Source organism: Peromyscus leucopus, chromosome 2, assembly GCF_004664715.2.
Source record: "Peromyscus leucopus breed LL Stock chromosome 2, UCI_PerLeu_2.1, whole genome shotgun sequence".
Lineage (NCBI taxonomy): Eukaryota > Metazoa > Chordata > Mammalia > Rodentia > Cricetidae > Peromyscus > Peromyscus leucopus.
The window spans coordinates 24,078,733-24,096,236 of record NC_051064.1 but is presented as its reverse complement, the minus strand read 5'-3'; the positions used below and the strand labels follow the sequence as shown (position 1 = coordinate 24,096,236).

Genomic DNA, 17,504 nt, shown 5'->3' with positions numbered 1-17,504 from the left:
TCTTTCCCAAGTACCTGGAGATATATTTGTTGGGAAAGGTTTTCCCACACAGAAATGGTGCCTGATGAAAGCATGAAAACTGTTTTTGACTATCTTTTAAAAGTAGTATTATTTCTTGTGTCGTTTAGGTGGGATCCAGAAAATGAACCTTTCTTTATGTTCCAAGTCTACCCACAGTGTCCTGTTCTTCTGTCAGTGTTTGGATTTAGCATCCATACATTCATTTCCTGAGATTTCTCTCTTGTTCTCAGTACTCCTACGTGTCTAGCACCTTTCCTTCTCCTTCCCTGAATTTTCTTGGTGTGCCGATGGTGTGTATCTTCTGCTTGTCACAACTAGAAAAGAAATCCTCTCTCTCTCTCTCTCTCTCTCTCTCTCTCTCTCTCTCTCTCTCTCTCTCTCTCTCCCTCCCTCCCTCCCTCCCTCCCTCCCTTCATTTCTTTTTTTCTCTCCCCCTCCTCTCTCCCTCCTTTTCTCCCTCCCTCTCTCCCTCCCTCCCTTTCTCCCTCCCTCCCTCCCTCCCTCCCTTTCTCTCAGGAAGTTTTATTCTGTAGTCCTTGTTGGCCTGGAGCCTGCTATGTGGACCAGGTTGACTTTGAACTCCCATAGGTCCTCCTGCCTCAGCCTGCTGGGATTAAAGGTGTGTGCCACCATGTCCCACTTTTTCAAACTTTTGTGGCCTTGGGTTTCTTGATTAAATATTTCTATCCTTTCCCCTTCATAATGCTTCCCTTTAAGCAAATATTCAATTTGTTTCTATATTTAAAAGGAAGTATCATACAATTTATGTTGAAGTTAATTTGTGGTATTTTCTTGATGCTATAACATTACATTTGCTATGCAATATTGTGTGCTGTTGTATCCCAGTTAGAGATATGAAAACCACTGAATTTCAAGGACAGACAGACAGACAGACTCACACACACAGAGCGCGCGCATGCTAGGTCACTTGACTGTGAGTGATTTACATACTTAGAGGCTGAACTTACTTCACTCTTGGCCTTCGCTTTGCCACTGTTTCAGTGTCCAACCACAAGCAACAGACTTAGGGAGTTTGCTGTGTTTCCATCCTCACTTCCAGTGAGAATTAACAGTAGAATAATAATGTAGGCCAGTTCTACAAACAATATTATGAGAATGACTATGTGTAACAAGTTTTCATGTTTTAGCAGACTGCTGTTTATCATGAATTTTATATACAAGGTCCCTCTAAAAACGACACTGTGATCTACTGGAATCTCTCAGTTCACTACATTCTTTCACAGGTCATAGATTTCTCAAATGGATTCTAAGTGGAGTAATGTATAAACAATCTGTCAGTTACTTTTTGAGTGTTTCCCACTTAGTGCTTTGTAAAGTACCTCAAATTGCCTTAGAAATTATATTTAAAGCTATAGCTGAAAGCATAGTTATTTCTAGTTCCTACATCATCTTCTGGTGGACCATATGAAATGGGTGAAAACTGTCCATGTCACATGGGTCAGCTAATGACTTTTCATTGAGAGGGGCAGCTCTTGCATGGAAGACGGAAATAGATGGTCACACTAATTCTAGGTTTTGCATTCTTAAGTTTAAAAAATTTCTTGGCAGTGAACCTGAGCTAGGACAGTACACACTGTAATCCTGGTATTCTGTTCACACTTTATGGCCCATGTAGAAGGGTTTCTTGACTTTAAGAGGCAGATAAAAATTATCCTAGAAGACAACTTCATCTTTAGCTGTGTTCCCTAGCTGAACCCCCTGCAAGTCATTGTCTGACTCATTTCCCACTGTCACCTCACTCTCTTTTAGATGGAACTCAGGGTTTTAGAGCATCATTCCTTCATTCTGTTAGAGAGACAACCCAGTCCCCCCCACTGGCATTTGTTTCTTCCTCTGCTTAGCTAGAATTCTGATTTTGGATATACTCGTGAACATACTTTATGTTCAGTACCATTGTTGAATCTTAGAATGACTTTGCTCTCTACTCAGGAATCACTGCTTCTCTGGGTAATGAGTTAACTGAGTCTAAGGTGTCTGTGTCAAAAGACAGCAGAATTAAAGGAGTGGATTTCTTTGGTTGGTGAGAGACACTCATGGAATTTTGGGAAAGAACCTTTGAAGCCATTACAGCTATTAATGCCTATTGTACTCAGTCACTTCTGGCTTGAAATGCACGTGAGATTCCTCATTTGACCTGGCATGTCCTTTAGAATCTGAGGAATCTCCAAGTAGAATACTTCCACATGCTCTAAGAGTTTTACTGATAATATATTTTCTTAATTGGTATATTTGTTCTTCTTGTCTTGATCATGTGCCTTTTGGGAAAGGCTGTGTACAGTCTCCTGGACAAACCTCTTGTCTTAGCTGGTAGGATTCCTTTCTCAGTTTACACTCAGTGCAGGAGAAAGCTATACTGTTTCATAATATAATAAATAAAAGACATTAGTTAATTAGTAGTGCTCATATATTTCTAAAATACTAAACAACCAAATAATAAACTGTGAACTTAATCACATGAGTTCTTATACAATATCAAGACAGGAAAATTCGAGCTCTCAGCCCCAGTCATTTTAATGATAACATTGGATCTGCATTATTTATTAGTTATTACATGCTGAGTGATTCAGTGTTGTACAATGCTTGAAAATCATTCCAAAGCAAGCAAGCTTTTTGTCTTTTTAATTCTGACTGGATTACATAATGCATTTGTATTTAAATTGCTGAAGTTATTTCATACATTCCACCAAACAGCTATTCCCTTGATTTCCAACCAGATTGATTTACGTGATACAATCCCCCTGGAAGGGAGACATTTGTTCACCCTCCCTTTTGTTGTTGAAGCTATGCAAACCCCTCTCTCAGCAAATCTCCAGGAGGGACCTAGGGTGTGTGGAAAGGAAGGGAGCGGAGGGCCTGAGAGATAGCGGGACTCTCAACTTCTAGCAACTGCTTTCAGTTCTGGCTGCTTTTCCGATTTCTTTGGCTGTCTGCTTACTCACCTTTCATTTCTAGGTTGATTCTAAAGACTATGCCTTCTTTTGATCTCTTCCTGAGCCCTTGGTCAATTCTTAAATTGTTTTCTGGATGCCATGAGAAGCATGTGACTTGAGGAATTTTTGGTGACTCAATTTGAATTTTTTTTTTTAATGGGGAGAGCATGTTTTGGAATTGAGAAGTGAGAAACAGCTCATTTTTAGGAAGAGAGTGCACTGGTATTTGTTTAGGCATGGAGTGTGTGAGACTTCTGGGGCGTTTTTCTGTTGTATTGTGCAAGGAAAGAAGGTTGCTAAGTAAAATTGTATTTCGTTTATGTCAACAAAAGATATGCAGAAGTACGGATTCATTACTCTAATTTGCTACTAAATGAAAAGCAGATTTGGTTTTATTCATGTCACCGTAAGAACTAAATAATAAGTATTCACACCAAGCATGGTTTTTTTTTTTGCCAGCAAAAATTAAAACAGCAATGAAACCTCTTTCAAATACTAACAAATTTACTTACAAACACCTATATTTATTATTTCATAAATAGGCGCAACAAGTTCCATAAAAAAAAAAAAAGATTAAATACAGACACGGTATGAGGAAACAATAATACAGAGCCATAAAGATGATCGTTTAGCGCTTTCCAACCTGGTTCTGCAGCTAAGATACCGGGTGAGCATTTGGCAGCTTTATACATAAAAGGTCTTAGATAGATGACATTTACTAACTGTTACACAAAAGTGATACAAAAAAGGATTTTTTTTGCAATACAAAATAAATGTGTTTGCGCTTCCCTCCCTCCACACTAGGTTCTTCTTGTCTGATCAATAAGACAAAGCCAATTTGTTTTTAAATTAAAATCATTTGGGAATATTTTTTCAAGTATTTTGAAAATATAGAACTATTAGTCAGTTGTTTTTAAAAATGAAGTAAAAATATGAATGTTTGCCAATTTAACCCCTCTGTGAAATAAACAAACTGGGGTAAGCCAGTTTCAAATTACAATTTAGCTACAAAAACATTCACATTTTATACTCTAGGAGAGTGTAACATAGATGCTATTTACAAACTTGCTATGACTGCTACATCAAGCCATTTAAAAAGTCTTTAGTAGTTTCATATAAACACCCATTATGAAAACCAATGAAAACCCAGGACCATTACCCCAGACATCTACCGTTGCTAAGGCAGTTACTAGAGCGCAGTACTTCACAGCAAAACCAACAGAAATCAGAACGGTCCATACTTCCTTCAGGGAAGAGGAACAATGTCCATAAAAGATTAAAAAAATAATAACGAAGCATGACTATTTCTTCCAGAGTGGGTGACCCACAAGCTCACATGGTCCTAAGTGCTTAGCAACTTGTATTTTCTAATAAAATGAAGAATTGCCTTGAGTGTACAAAGCAATCCATGATGAAAAGACTTCCCTGAATTCCTCAGTGGAAATGAGACATGTTGAGATTTTTCAGGTGAGGTACAGTGCTTTGTCCCTCTGCATGCCCCTGTGTGGAGAGAAAACATTGTTACAGGAAGATCAGAACCGCGGTGGGTGGGGGCGGGAATAGGGGGCAGGAGTGGTAAGGGTCGTATTATTTGTTCTAGCTGGGGGGACGGGGCAGTAAGACGGGCGCGGGGGAGGCGCACAGGTGGTTGACCTAAGTCCACAGCAAAGAGAAACGTGAAGGCATTTGTTCTTGGAAAATCTAGAAGATGGCTCCACACGTTTTTGGACCTTACTTTCCTGAAGCCTTCCTGGCCACGGAAGCCTTGCCCATGCTGAGGCTCATGCTATGACACCCTCCACCACCAGGTGGCGATGGCCGGCTGCTTACCCACTACTGCAGTAGTCGTTATTCCAGTCCACCGGCTGTGGGGGAGGGTTTCTGCACCCAGAACGCACATACTCCATCGCTTGGGTGACAACTTGTGCGGCTGTAGATGTAGGGTTGATAATAGTCTGATAGTCAGGTTGAAGAGTAAATCCCTGAGGGGAAAGCAAATCCACACTTGAGAAACGCAGTGCCTTTTAAAAGCAAGCAAGGACATAGTTACTCACGCCTGCAAGCATGGTAGGCCACCTCAGTTCTGCAGGAACCCGTGGAAGCACCCCTCTCCCCCGACCTAAAGTAGAAAAGAAGCACCCACCACCTCATTATTCTTACCTTTCCTTCGTTTAACCACGTGTCAAAATCCTTTCATTACACCCTTGGGCAGATAAATTGAGTTGGGAAACAATTTAAAATATAGAATAGCCAACTCAATCCAAGCAAAGGGAGAATGACCTTAAGCCCCTCACGGTTGATGTTTTCTATCAACCTAGAGACACATTAATAGTTAATCCCCAGAATAAGCAGCAGTCTTCCTGAAGCATTCGGGCAGCAGGTGGCTGAGTGTTTTATTAAGACTACACCTATTCACATATTGTTCTCAAAACCCCTTTCTACATTCAGTCACAATGGGGCCATCTGCTTCTTCTTTTTATTTGTATTTCTCTATTGGCTGAAAATTTCAACCATATCGGTTGTTGGACTAATACAGGGGAAGAGATGGAAAACAACTTGCCATTGGAAAACACGGGGAATAAAACATGTAAAGACAGCAAACATTTTTAATTGAAAAGTCTCTTAGCTGGCAAACAATATTCAGATTTCTGGAGGATTTTTTTTAATGCACTAGTATGGTGAAGTGTTGACTTTTAATGCCAGTAAAGCTATTAAAAATGCAAGGACAGACTCTCTGAAGCATATAGCTGTATCTGGTAAACACAAAGCATTATACACAATTTATTTTTGGCTTATCTGGTGAATTGAGGAGCAGCATAAGCAGGCTTTGCTGGAAGTGACCACAGAAAGCAACTTAATTAATCTCGTGGTTGTCTTTGCAGCAGATTCTAGCCATGGTTTTTAACACCCAAGAAATCAAGATTACAAATGCACGGTGCAAGTAGCTTTGGAGCAAAATGCTGTTGATGACTCTCCTTACACTCAGCATGGGGGTAAGGGGGTAGATTTTTAACTAAAGGCATTTCCTCAGATTTTACTCATGTGTGGTTGGTCCTTCACATAGTGATTTGAAGACCACATCTCAGATCAATTTGCCTTAACCTTCTGGTTGGCTTTAAGAGGTCCATTGATTTGCTGTTCCAATGACAAAGACCTGCAGACCCATGGCTATGTCTACTCTCATGAAATTGTGGAGAGAGAAGGAATTCAGGATGATGAGAAACAAGTCACCAACAAGCCCAGAGTTTAGTCATACTGGTTGTTGCTCCAATGCAGATTTAAAGCAATGGAATTCCTAAGTAACAACTGCCTTGTAGGAAGCATTCCTGAATAGAGACCCCTCAGGCTGAAAGCATCTTCCTGGGGGAGGGCAGTTTCACCTTTCTTTAGGTCTTCTTGGATTTCTAATATGGAAGGAGTCTCTGCCCTCAGTGAAATACCTTCATTCCTCTGGTCCTGTCCTGCTGCCTACCTTCTCACTTTCTTTCCCTGGTGTCCTGTAATGCTAGGTGGAGAGCAGGAAAAGGTTCTAAGAAACCCTGTATTGGTTTCTTTCACAATTGAGCCCATCTCCAGGGCGGCTGGGGGACACTGTGATCAGTGTTTGCAGTGTTTACTGGGTCATCCCAGGGCCTAGCCTACAAGAGTGGCTCAATAAATCATGTTTTTCAAGAAATAAAGACTATTTGAAGCTACTGTAAGAAAGTAAAAAATGAACATGTAAATGTCAAGACTTATTTGACCTTTTAACTTAAAGTTCTCCATTGGATTTTCCATACAATTGACAAAACGTAAAAGCAAAGAAGGCTCAAAATAAAAAGTAACTGGAAATATCCCAAGTTAGTTGAAGGTCGGACACATGGAAGAGTAATGCACACAGTGGAAATAGTTCCACAGGCTAAGTCAGAATGTAAGGAAAACACTTCTAAATCTCTAGCTTAACATAAAGCCACATGTGATCTACAAAGGTCCAAGATGGAGAATTATGCTACCTTCAAAATCTACATTTAAATAAATCACTTCTGCCCAAACAACTAAGGACCAAGAAAAATATAGATATAGACCAAAGTAACAGTATTTAACATTATTTTACTTTCAAGATAGAAACGGAAACATTCCCCAGAACACTATCTAAAGAGATGCTGAGGTCAACCCTTGAGCTAAGTACACTTCTGTTATAGATGTAAATAGGAAACAACAATGATGATATAAATTTTTTGAAAAATGTTTGCTTAGCAGTCTAATTAAACGAGACTGAATATTTTGCATTTTAATGCTCAGGAGAAAAATCACCAACTGTTTTGTAGCATGCCTGGAATTTTAAATTTCATTTTCTGGTGCCAGATTGAAATAAAAATAGGAAACATGATAAAGATTAATTTGATGTCAGAAGGGACATTTGCTCTTTAATTAGATTCCTGTAGCCCTCACAGTTTTGTTTTGCTACCTAGCAAGTCTGAGAAAGCCTGTAGCACCACCAAGCAGTGATCCTCATAGTCACACTTACTGCAAACTAATTTCATTTCCTGCCTGTCTGGAGAGGTATTTTCAACAGGCATCAATGTTTTGTCTTTATGACTGATTTATTCATCAATCTCAATGTGATTTTAAAAAAAAAAAAAACCCTTAAATTACACCCAAATCCTACAGCAGCTGTTTATTACACAAGGAAATTGAAAATCTGTCTGTGATACCTTACAAAGATTTTTTCTTAAGGTTATAAAGGAAAGTGACAGATATTAATGATTTTTTTCTCTTGACCTCATTCCACAATAAAAGTGCACTGAGAGACAGAAAGAAAACTGAAACAAAAAAAGTAGGACCATGGACTGAGTGTATAAGATATTCTTAAGAAAATAATGGAACTATCATTGCTGGTACACTAACAGGCATTTGTTGTTGTTGTTGGAAACATTCATTTTCAAAGGGATAGTAAACTATCTAGAGTAGTACTGAAATGTGAGACCATCTTTAAAAAGTACAATAGCCATCAGCTTTCTTTTCTCTCTTTCTTTTTTTTTTTTTTTGGTACTTAAGTAGGAATGTGGTAAACACACTAGGAAACAAACGGCTTCAGGTTGAAGGTGGATTGGATGATGAACCCGGCAGGTCAACTTGATCTACAGGCTAAAATCTCACTCATGACATGAATAGCGGGTGCGACAAACTGTTGAGAGTGTACCGCATCACATCGATTGGTGCCAACTTCTCCATCTTGACTTTAGGTGCAGATACAGTCCCCATCTTTTTCATCTCCTGGGACCTATTCTTCTGGTTACTAGTCTTTGCTGGAATGTCCTCACACCCTTCCTCCCCCCCCACCAGTGTTTAAATGTTGCGTTTTCTTTGCATCTGTGGTCTCTGAAGCCTTTGAGTGGGCTGTGAAGTGCTCTCTGCCATTCCTCTATGAGCTGGTGTCTTCTTGTATCTTTGCCATTGGATTTTGACTTATTGTCTTGTTACTATCACTTCTCATGCTCCAACTCCAGGAAGCATGAGCCTCTTTCCCTGGATTCCTAGATCACTTAAGTTTAAGAGTACAGGCCATGCCTGGCACATGTTAGGATTTGTTTAAATTATTTTTTATCATAGTAAATTTTTTAACTTCCAGCTACACCCAAATCTACAATTTCTCCAAAAAGTATAGCATACTATTATTAGAGGTTTATTATTCCACAATTATTTTATTAACTGCCTATATGTTCAAGGCATTCTTGAGAGTGATTTTAGTAATGCTGTCTTTGTAGCTATTTTTTCTTCATTGTGAATTCCGGCCATTATCTTTTATTATGAGCTCTAACCCCAGACACTTTTTGAGATACACAATAAATACCTCATTCAAAACAATATGAGTTATCCCCCCATATTTAGAATCTGTATTGTGAGATAAATCTCGAGGTTTTACAAGTAGCCCTTTAATTCTCAAATAGCAGAAAACTATTAATGATGGCCATTACCTTATCCAAGGTGTCAACATAAGGAAAAGAAGGAGCTATTCCTGAGTAGATAAATTAGGAAAGGGTCTCCTTTCTGGATAGGTCTGTCTCTTTCCCAGCGGGACTCTTTCCTTTACGAAGAAGTAGATGAACTACAGCATAGTGATCAGCACATGCGCCTGGAGCCCACAGCACCTGCAAGCTGGTGTCAATCCATTCAAGTGCAGGTGACAGCCCCACACTGCTTATTCTTCAAGCAGATACCATTGACTCACTGAAATACAAAGGCATTCAGTACTGTTCATTTCCTTGTGAGTAGTGTCTGATGCACAGGGTTCTATCCTTCTATCATTCTATCCCATGGACATCTCTTGGTCATAAATGCATTTAGAGACAGGGCCAGAGGTTGGAAATTGTTACCACTGTGGTCTTCCTTCCAAGTGACTCAGCTTCAGCAACAGGTTATGGTGGGTAGGTAAGAAAGTTAGCTATTCATATATTTGGTTTAGGAGCCAAGAAAGACAGTGAGACGATGAATTCCTTTATGTTTTATAAAAGATTTGACTTTGCAAGTACCTAAGATTGAAAAGCCCTCTAAACTCTTAGAAGACACAGACTTTCTGAAACAAATCTGTTAATAATCTACAAGAAAGTGTGAGGCTGAGAAGCAGTCACTGAACATTCAGAATGATGCTTCAGAGTTCTGGTCTGATCTGGATTTGAACTCCAGCTCCCAGCTTGTGAGTTCAGTACTCTTACATGCCAAGCCTCAGTTTCCTTACCCACCAAATGAATACCAACACTGCGAGTTTTCTGAAAATTTAAGTGCTAGGTACTGGGTTTGCTGTAGTCAGCTTTCAGAAACCTGTCTGTAATAATCATAATAAAGTACATTTTAGGCTTCCTAGACATGGCTCGTACTTCTGCCTCCCTGTCCTTACTCTTCCTAGGGTAAGCATGTATTCTGTGTACAAACAAGATATGAATTTTGCAGGAGACCATGCTTATGGGTTTACTCAAAGCTCTAGGAAAAGCATAATTGAGTGGTAAAGATGGTGGTTAAGTTGGCTATGACTGGTAGTTTTTAACCTTTGTCTATTTTCTAAAGGGAGCTTTCAGGGTTTTTAAATATTTTATGTTCCATCGAGTTTATAGATGCTCCGAATTCTCAAATCATGAAAGAGCATTAAAATCTAAAACAAAAAAAATCTGAAAAGAAAATTTGATTTCAAATAAAAACTAAGCAAGATTAGCCAGATACCTCTCCTGTTTTCTTATTTACTCAGACACACACACACACACATACACACACACACACATACACACACACACACACACACACACGCATTTGCAATGGTAGGGATTATATCCAGGGCCTGTCACATGATGGCAAAATACTCCTCTCATCCCAGGCTCCTTGTATATATTTCAAAATGAAGCTCCAGTTACTATTTGGTTTTTAGTGTTTTTAGGGCTCTACTAAATCTGGTATTGAATCTGATTTCATTTATACCAATTATTGAACTCAAGGGTCATCCCAGTCAAGAAAGCCTCATTTCCTAATGACATTAAGAAGCAATTACAGACTCTGTTTCAACAAGATCCATGATACACATGGCATCTTAGCACATGTTATCACTAAAGAGACTGAAACCAGAAACAAAGGGGCTACCGGCAAAGGAACACCAAGTTGATATATCTTGGGAAAGAAAGCAGTGATTTGAAGGCAAGTGCTATCAATGCCTGGGATGGTGGTTCTGACAATTGGCCACTTGTAATTTACACTTTCCAGAAGTAAGTCTGTCAAATGCCTGCAGTTCTCTCTCCATTTCACCCTTCTCTCCTTTGCTTGATAGACAGTCGCCCTCCAGAGGTACACAGAACCTAAGTGAGAGACTTACTTGCTGCATGGTGGGCGAGTGTAAGGCAGACTGGACCTGCATGGGAAGCTGGCTCCCAAGTGGCTGCTGCATGGCAAGCGGCTGATGCTGCTGCATGCTGAGATGCTGGTGAAGAGGTGGGCTGATCTGGAGGGGTGGTGGTGGGGACACAGCCATGTTGGCTATGGAGACAGTCACTGGCATTTGGTTATTCGGCTTGGGTGCTATGTTTCTGGGGAGGCTTGGGTGTATGGCGGTGAGGTGAGGATTCATTCCTGGTTGTTGGTGATAGTGAGAGCTTAGGTACAGAGCTGAGTGGGCCTGGCTGGGCCCATGGAACACTGACGGCTTGGAGTTGACCAGCTGGGGTGGCTGAGATGTCTTCACATCAACAGGATCACTGTAGCTCTGCAAAGAGAACAAGGAGAGCAGCATTAGGAGACAGGTCTCTGAGCACCGTGCTCTCCCAGGATGTCTGTGAATTTTCTCATGGACTTTCATGAGAATCAACATCCATGACTATTCCTGTTTCTCTTATCTAAGGATTCTTTCATCGTTATTTTTAACATAACTTATACAACACCGACTTTCTAACTCCTTTATGAAATCTAAAGCATGCTGTAATGACATTTCATTCCTTTGCCTTTGCCTAAATGCTCTGCTCTGACTGACTATTTTGGTCATCCAAAGACAGATAAAAAGATGCAGAAGGACACCATTATCACCTTAAGTTATCTCACTTTCAAAGTCATTCAGTTCAGCTCTCCCACTGATTACATGCTTGATTTCTTCTCTTTGTGTTCTCACAGAGCCTTGGCCCTAGATATTTCCACAAAGAAAACAAAGCTGGCTGATAGCAGTGGCTACAGAAGAGGTCTAAAATACCTTCCAAAAGTCATGGAAAATCATACTAATATGTCCTCAAAGGAACCACAGAACTTACCTTGATTTTTTTTTTAAAAGGAGATGGTGATAAATTGTTCCCACTAATGAAGTGGATAAAAATAATCTCTCTTTGGTAATTTAGACACCATCATAAATTAATATAATCTTGCCCTAATTTTTTCCACACCTAATAACCTTTTAATTGATTTAAAAACCAGACGTTTCAGTGGAAGCTGAAAGGAATCAAAGATTAACCCTGTGGGATTACCTCCTGGAAAAGAAACTAGCTCTTCATTTTCTGAGAGAAGAGATGGATGGAACAAGTGCAGAATGTGAATCTAACAGGAAGGGAAAGGGTTGATTGTGCTTCCAGAGAAGAAGGCCACCCTTGCCAAACCAGTCTTGGGAACTCACATACATTTTTCCTTTGTGACCTTGATGTGGTGCCTCTTTGGTTCATAAGTCAGCTTTGTGCTTAAGCTCTCCCCATCACCAACAGCCAGGGACGAATCCTTGTTCAGCAATGCAGGGACCATGTGTCCATGAGGACCTTGATGTCCCTCCTGCTCCAACAATTCTACCCTCTAATCCATAGCCCATACTATCTATGGAAGTCAACTTAAGCTTCATTATCTTAGGCCATTCTGAAGCACTGTGAGCAGCATAATTCAGGCACTCCCAGGGATGCAGGAAAAGTAAATGACTCACAGCAAGTATGATGCTCATGTGTGTGCTGGATTCCATGCCTTTGCCTATTTGTGGTTGGTGATTCTCAACCCCACATGTACAGTCTTATAGGAAGGCTATATATGATCCCTTTGAAAATACGCCAAATGTGTGAAGATGTCATGATGAAATAAGGAAACAGATTATTACTGTGACCCACAACAGGGCAAAATGCAGAGACTGTCCTCGTTGAGTGCTCAGTGCTGATTACTACATCTGCAGCACAACCCCTATACTCAAGGCTCAGGAAACATCACAGAAGAGGGGGTGGAAAGACTGCAAGGGAAGAGGACCAGGATGTCTGATTGGAAATAGTGACTTCTAGACACAACACAGATGCTGAAACCATAAAAGCTCAACAGTATGGCTGCCTAAAAATGACCTCCACAATTACAACATTAATTAATGTGCTAACATCAATGGATGTGTGAAAATGTCTTCATGAAATAAGAAAAAAAGCTATTATAGAGATCTACAACAGGTCAAAATGCAGAGAATATCGACTTGGAGGGATTCAATTCAGACAGCTTCATTATCATAAGCCAGTATTCTGTACTGTGAGACACACATACACACACACACACACATACACACACACACACACACACACACACACACACACACACACACACACATCAAAACATGAGAATCTGGGAATCAGGGAGGTTAAATTTTCTATACAGAGCTTATAGAAAGGTATACCCAAGGAGTCCTAACCACCTGCCACCCCCCAAGGGCATTTTCATTAGTAGAATTGGAATATTCTACTGTATTCCCTGTATTCTATAGTAACCTCAACATGCCAAAAAGTGTTCAGCAAGAATTTGTAAAAGGGACTGCAGATGGAAAGTGTTTATGAAATGTAGCTTCTGAGGGTGCTTCCAAGGAAAGAAAACTTTGAATTAGACTGTTTTGCTTCTGCTTTTAAATTCTTGTATAAAACAGTTAATGATGCAAAGCAAAGTTCAAAGGGTTAACTGAATTTTTAACACAGAGAATTTTAGAAAGCTATATATTCATCATACACTTATATATCCACACATACACATATCCACACACACACAAACCTACTGAACCCTTTTTGTGTTACTCATATGCACACGTGTTTAGGGCTGGCCACTTGGGAATTGGCTTGTCCCTGGAGAATTGGGATTCTCCCTTTCTCAGCTCTCTTAGCATCCATTGAATGCCTATAGCTTTCCATTTAGCCTTGTGAAATCTCCCCATCTATGGTGACGAGTTAACTAATATAATTGTACAGGTCTCTTTTAGGCAGCCATAGTGTTAAGCTTTGGTAGTTACAGCATCTGTGTTGTGTCTAGAAGGCACTATCTCAAATCAGCTGACCTGGTCCTCTTCCCTTACAATCTTTCCACCCCTTTTTCAGTGATGTTTCCTGAGCCTTGTGTAGTAATCAGGGCTGGGCACTCCACAGGGACATTTTCTCATTTTGCCTTGTTGTGGATCACTGTAATTGCCTCTGTCAGCTTCAACACAGTTTCTTTAATGAGGGGTACAAGTGACACTTAGCTGTGGGTAAAAGCATTTAAAATACAGTTTGAAACAATACTGGTTTAGGAAAAGCAGTCATAGCTTCTCCTCTAGGGTCTGTGGCCTTCCTAGATACAGTTCCGTTGGCTATGTTTATAGTACCAGGGATGAATTGCCCCTATTGATCAAGCCTTAAATCCAATTAGACAGTTGCTGATTCCCTCCAATATATATGTGCCATTATTGCAGCACTTGGGATATCTTGTCAGGCTGGTCATGGTTTGTAGGTGTGGATCTGAACAGAGAGTTCTCAAAAGAAGAAGTAAAAATGTCAGAAACATCTTTAAAATGTACTCAGCATCCTTAACAATCAGGGAAAGGCAAATTTTTAAAAACAACTTTGAGATTTCATCTTATGCCAGTCAGAATGGCTAAGATCAAGAAAACAGCTGACAACAAATGCTAGTGAAGATGCGGGAGAAAGAAAACCCTCATCCACTGTTGGTGGGATTGCAAACTGGTGCAGCCATTGTTTAGATTAATGTGGAGAATTCTTAAAAAGCTAAAAATAGACCAAATGACCCAGCTCTACCAATCTTTAGCATATTCCCAAAGGACTTGACATCCTATTCCATAGATACATGCTCAGCCATGTTAATTCCCATTCTCTTCACGATCACTGGGAAATGGAAACCTTTTAAATGTCCTTCAATTGATGAATGAATAATATAAACGTGGTACATATGCACTATGGAATACTATTCAGCTAAAAAAGAAAATGGAATCATGAAATTTTCAGGTAAATGGATGGAATTGGAAAATATTATGTGAAGTGAGGTAACCCATACTTAGAAAGATAAACACTGCATGCATGTTCTCTATTTGTGGTTCCCAGCACTGAGTCTTAGGTTTGGGTACATGACCAAAGTGACCATGGAGGCTAAGGAAGCAGAGGTACCATGGGGATGAGGGTGAAAAGGAGTTCTAAAGAGGTGGATAAAAAGATATAGGTGTTATGAAAAAAAGAAATAAAAATGGTGGGGGGGGGCAGGACTGAACTGAGGAGGGCAAGAAGGAAGAGTAATACAGAGCGAGTGGAAGGACAGAGAGAGAAATAACACTAAATAAGCTGGAAAAAACCTACGAAAATACTATTTTATAAGCTTACTTAAAATGCACATATAGTGTGTGTGTGTGTGTGTGTGTGTGTGTGTGTGTGTGTTGTTTAAAGGGAGTTATGCCACATGAGGACATAATGTTTCCTCTCTGAGCCATAGATTATGTAACAGAAGCTCCAGAACCAGGTATAGAAATCCTCTCTTTGAGTTATTAGTCAAAGGAGTCGAAGAGAATTCCTCCAAAGAATAAAGGCTCCTGCCATTGCCCTCTGTTGCCTCCTAGAACTTGAAAATAAGACTCCCATTGCTCAAGACAACATATATTTGGGACAAAGGATTTAGAGGAATTGATCTAGAACTTTCTGGAGGTAAGAGCTATGGAAGAGCTTTAAAGTATGGGAGGGTTTGGGGTTGGGGATTTAGCTCAGTGGTACAGTGCTTGCCTAGCAAGCACAAGGCCCAGGGTTCGGTCCTCAGCTCCAACCAAAAAAAAAAAAGTACGAGAGGGTTCTTTTCCTTATTATTAAGCACAAAACATTATCAGCCATTTGTCATTTATGTTCTTTACAATAAAGAATGTAAAGACCAGCTTGTATCGTAAATCTACTTTGGAACACTAGGAATATTTACTCACTAGGGCTATTGTTTTCTCAAACTAAGTAGATTTCTAAAAACAATTTGGAGAACACTTGAAATGCAATTTTTGACACAGAGGGAGAACATTAGGAAGCTACATGTTGCTGTTATTGTTATTTTTTTCCTTACTTCATAAGCAGTTTAATTTCACATAGTAAGTAACATGTTGGGTCATTTCTGTATCCACCACAGACATTCAAGGATGAATTCTCTTACTAAACTACTGTTGGACCATTCTTATATCTACCACAGACACTCAAGTATGAGTTCTCTTACTAAACTGTCTTTTTACTAAGATGTCATTGATGAACAAAGAGATCTTTTCGATGGTGGAGACCTGCTTCTCTATGATTCATGCAGCTACAACAGTTTAAAACCACACATTTGCTGAATCAATGTATGACTGGCTGTCCTTGAGCAGTGCCCTCCTCAGGTGCTGCTGTTCTTGCTGAGATCTCTTACCTAGACATATCCTCCTGTTTCCCAGACTGTAGAAGGACCTCAGGCTTGAAAATACCGCCATATGTCCAATTGCTTTGCTGTGTTTGCTTTTTTACTTTTAGCATGAACTATATTCTGCCTGAGAGAGAAGGCATGCCGGTTCTTCACACTGGCCTTTGTTCAGATACACCACTCTTCTACTTAATTGTTGATTATTAAACAAATAAATACAACTTGCTCAGTCCATATACTCTTACTTGTGTGTTTTCAGGGCTGATAATTGAGAATTGGATAAAGAATAGGTGTGCTATTCCCTGGGGAACAATTTCTCCTGCCCTCAGCATTCCTTAGTTGCCTGTAGTTCTTTGTCTCGGGTATAGGCTTGTGAGTTTTCCCCCTCCACATTGGCATGTCTTATTCAGCTTATGTTTGGGCAGCCATGGGTCCTGACAGGGATGCTTGCAATGTCCCATCCAGCTGTGGAGAATTTGTCTTTATGCAAAAATTAACCATTTATTTATAGATGGGGAAAAGCCAAATTTTAGCTCCAATTTCAACCAATTATTAATTAGACCAGTATAACTTCCATCTATTAATTATAGAGTGACTTGTCTTAGAGGTAGGTAGAATACATTCATTTTAAATAGCAAACAGTCATGAATTCATAATCTCACTAAATAGAAATATGATTAAATCATATACTTAGTATTCTTTCACTGTTCTTCCAATCAAAATGCAAAAGCAATCCAACTGTTCTGAAAATGAGGTGTGCACATATACGGTCTCCATACCTGCCAATTAGAAGTCAGAATTACTCTTTCATGTGTTCACTATTTACGTTTGGTTCTACCTTCAACCTTTTCTCATTTTGCAGTGTCTCATGGCCATTATCTGAGAAACATGGTGTTACTAGTATAAACTGTAAATCAGTCAAAGGATTTGATACTTTTAGAGGAGAGATGTGTTCTTTAAACATTTTTTTTCAGTGCTGGGGATTGGACACAAGACCTCTGGCATGCTAGGTAAAGGCTCTACCACACATCACGTCTGACCTGTTACTCATGATTGGTATCTAACAATGCTCTCTGTCCTCTTTGCATTTGAACCACAGGATCTGGTTGACATCTTCTTTAGGGAAAACAAACTAGTAACAACAGAGACTTCTAGGCCTTATCATGAAGATTTCCTTTGATATGTGCAAAATGAATGAAGGCTATAGCACTGAATGCCCTGAGAAGAGTTCTTGGTAAGCAAGTTGATGACCATCCAAGAGAACTGCATTCTCATTTACTTTGTCTAATGAAGATGATGCTGCAGAGTGTATAAATGCCCTCATTCTGGCACGATGTGTGCTATAAAAATGAAAGATTGCAAAAATAATTGTTATTTAAAATAGCAAAGTATAAACACAAGACATAA

General features: G+C 39.7%; 1 protein-coding gene across 2 annotated transcripts in view; it reads right to left on the bottom strand.

Annotated features, from left to right (window-relative positions):
• Positions 1-3,064: 3,064 nt before the first annotated feature.
• The window catches only part of Tox (thymocyte selection associated high mobility group box), a 308,857-nt gene continuing 294,417 nt past the window's right edge, over positions 3,065-17,504 (bottom strand). For both annotated transcript variants that reach the window (XM_028878520.2, XM_037202429.1), the window contains 3 exons: positions 10,810-11,196; positions 4,803-4,954; positions 3,065-4,472 (listed from right to left, as the gene is read on the bottom strand). In XM_028878520.2, coding sequence (XP_028734353.1) covers positions 4,436-4,472; positions 4,803-4,954; positions 10,810-11,196 — 576 coding nt within the window. In that variant the 3' untranslated portion in view covers positions 3,065-4,435. The remainder of the gene's footprint in view (positions 4,473-4,802; positions 4,955-10,809; positions 11,197-17,504) is intronic.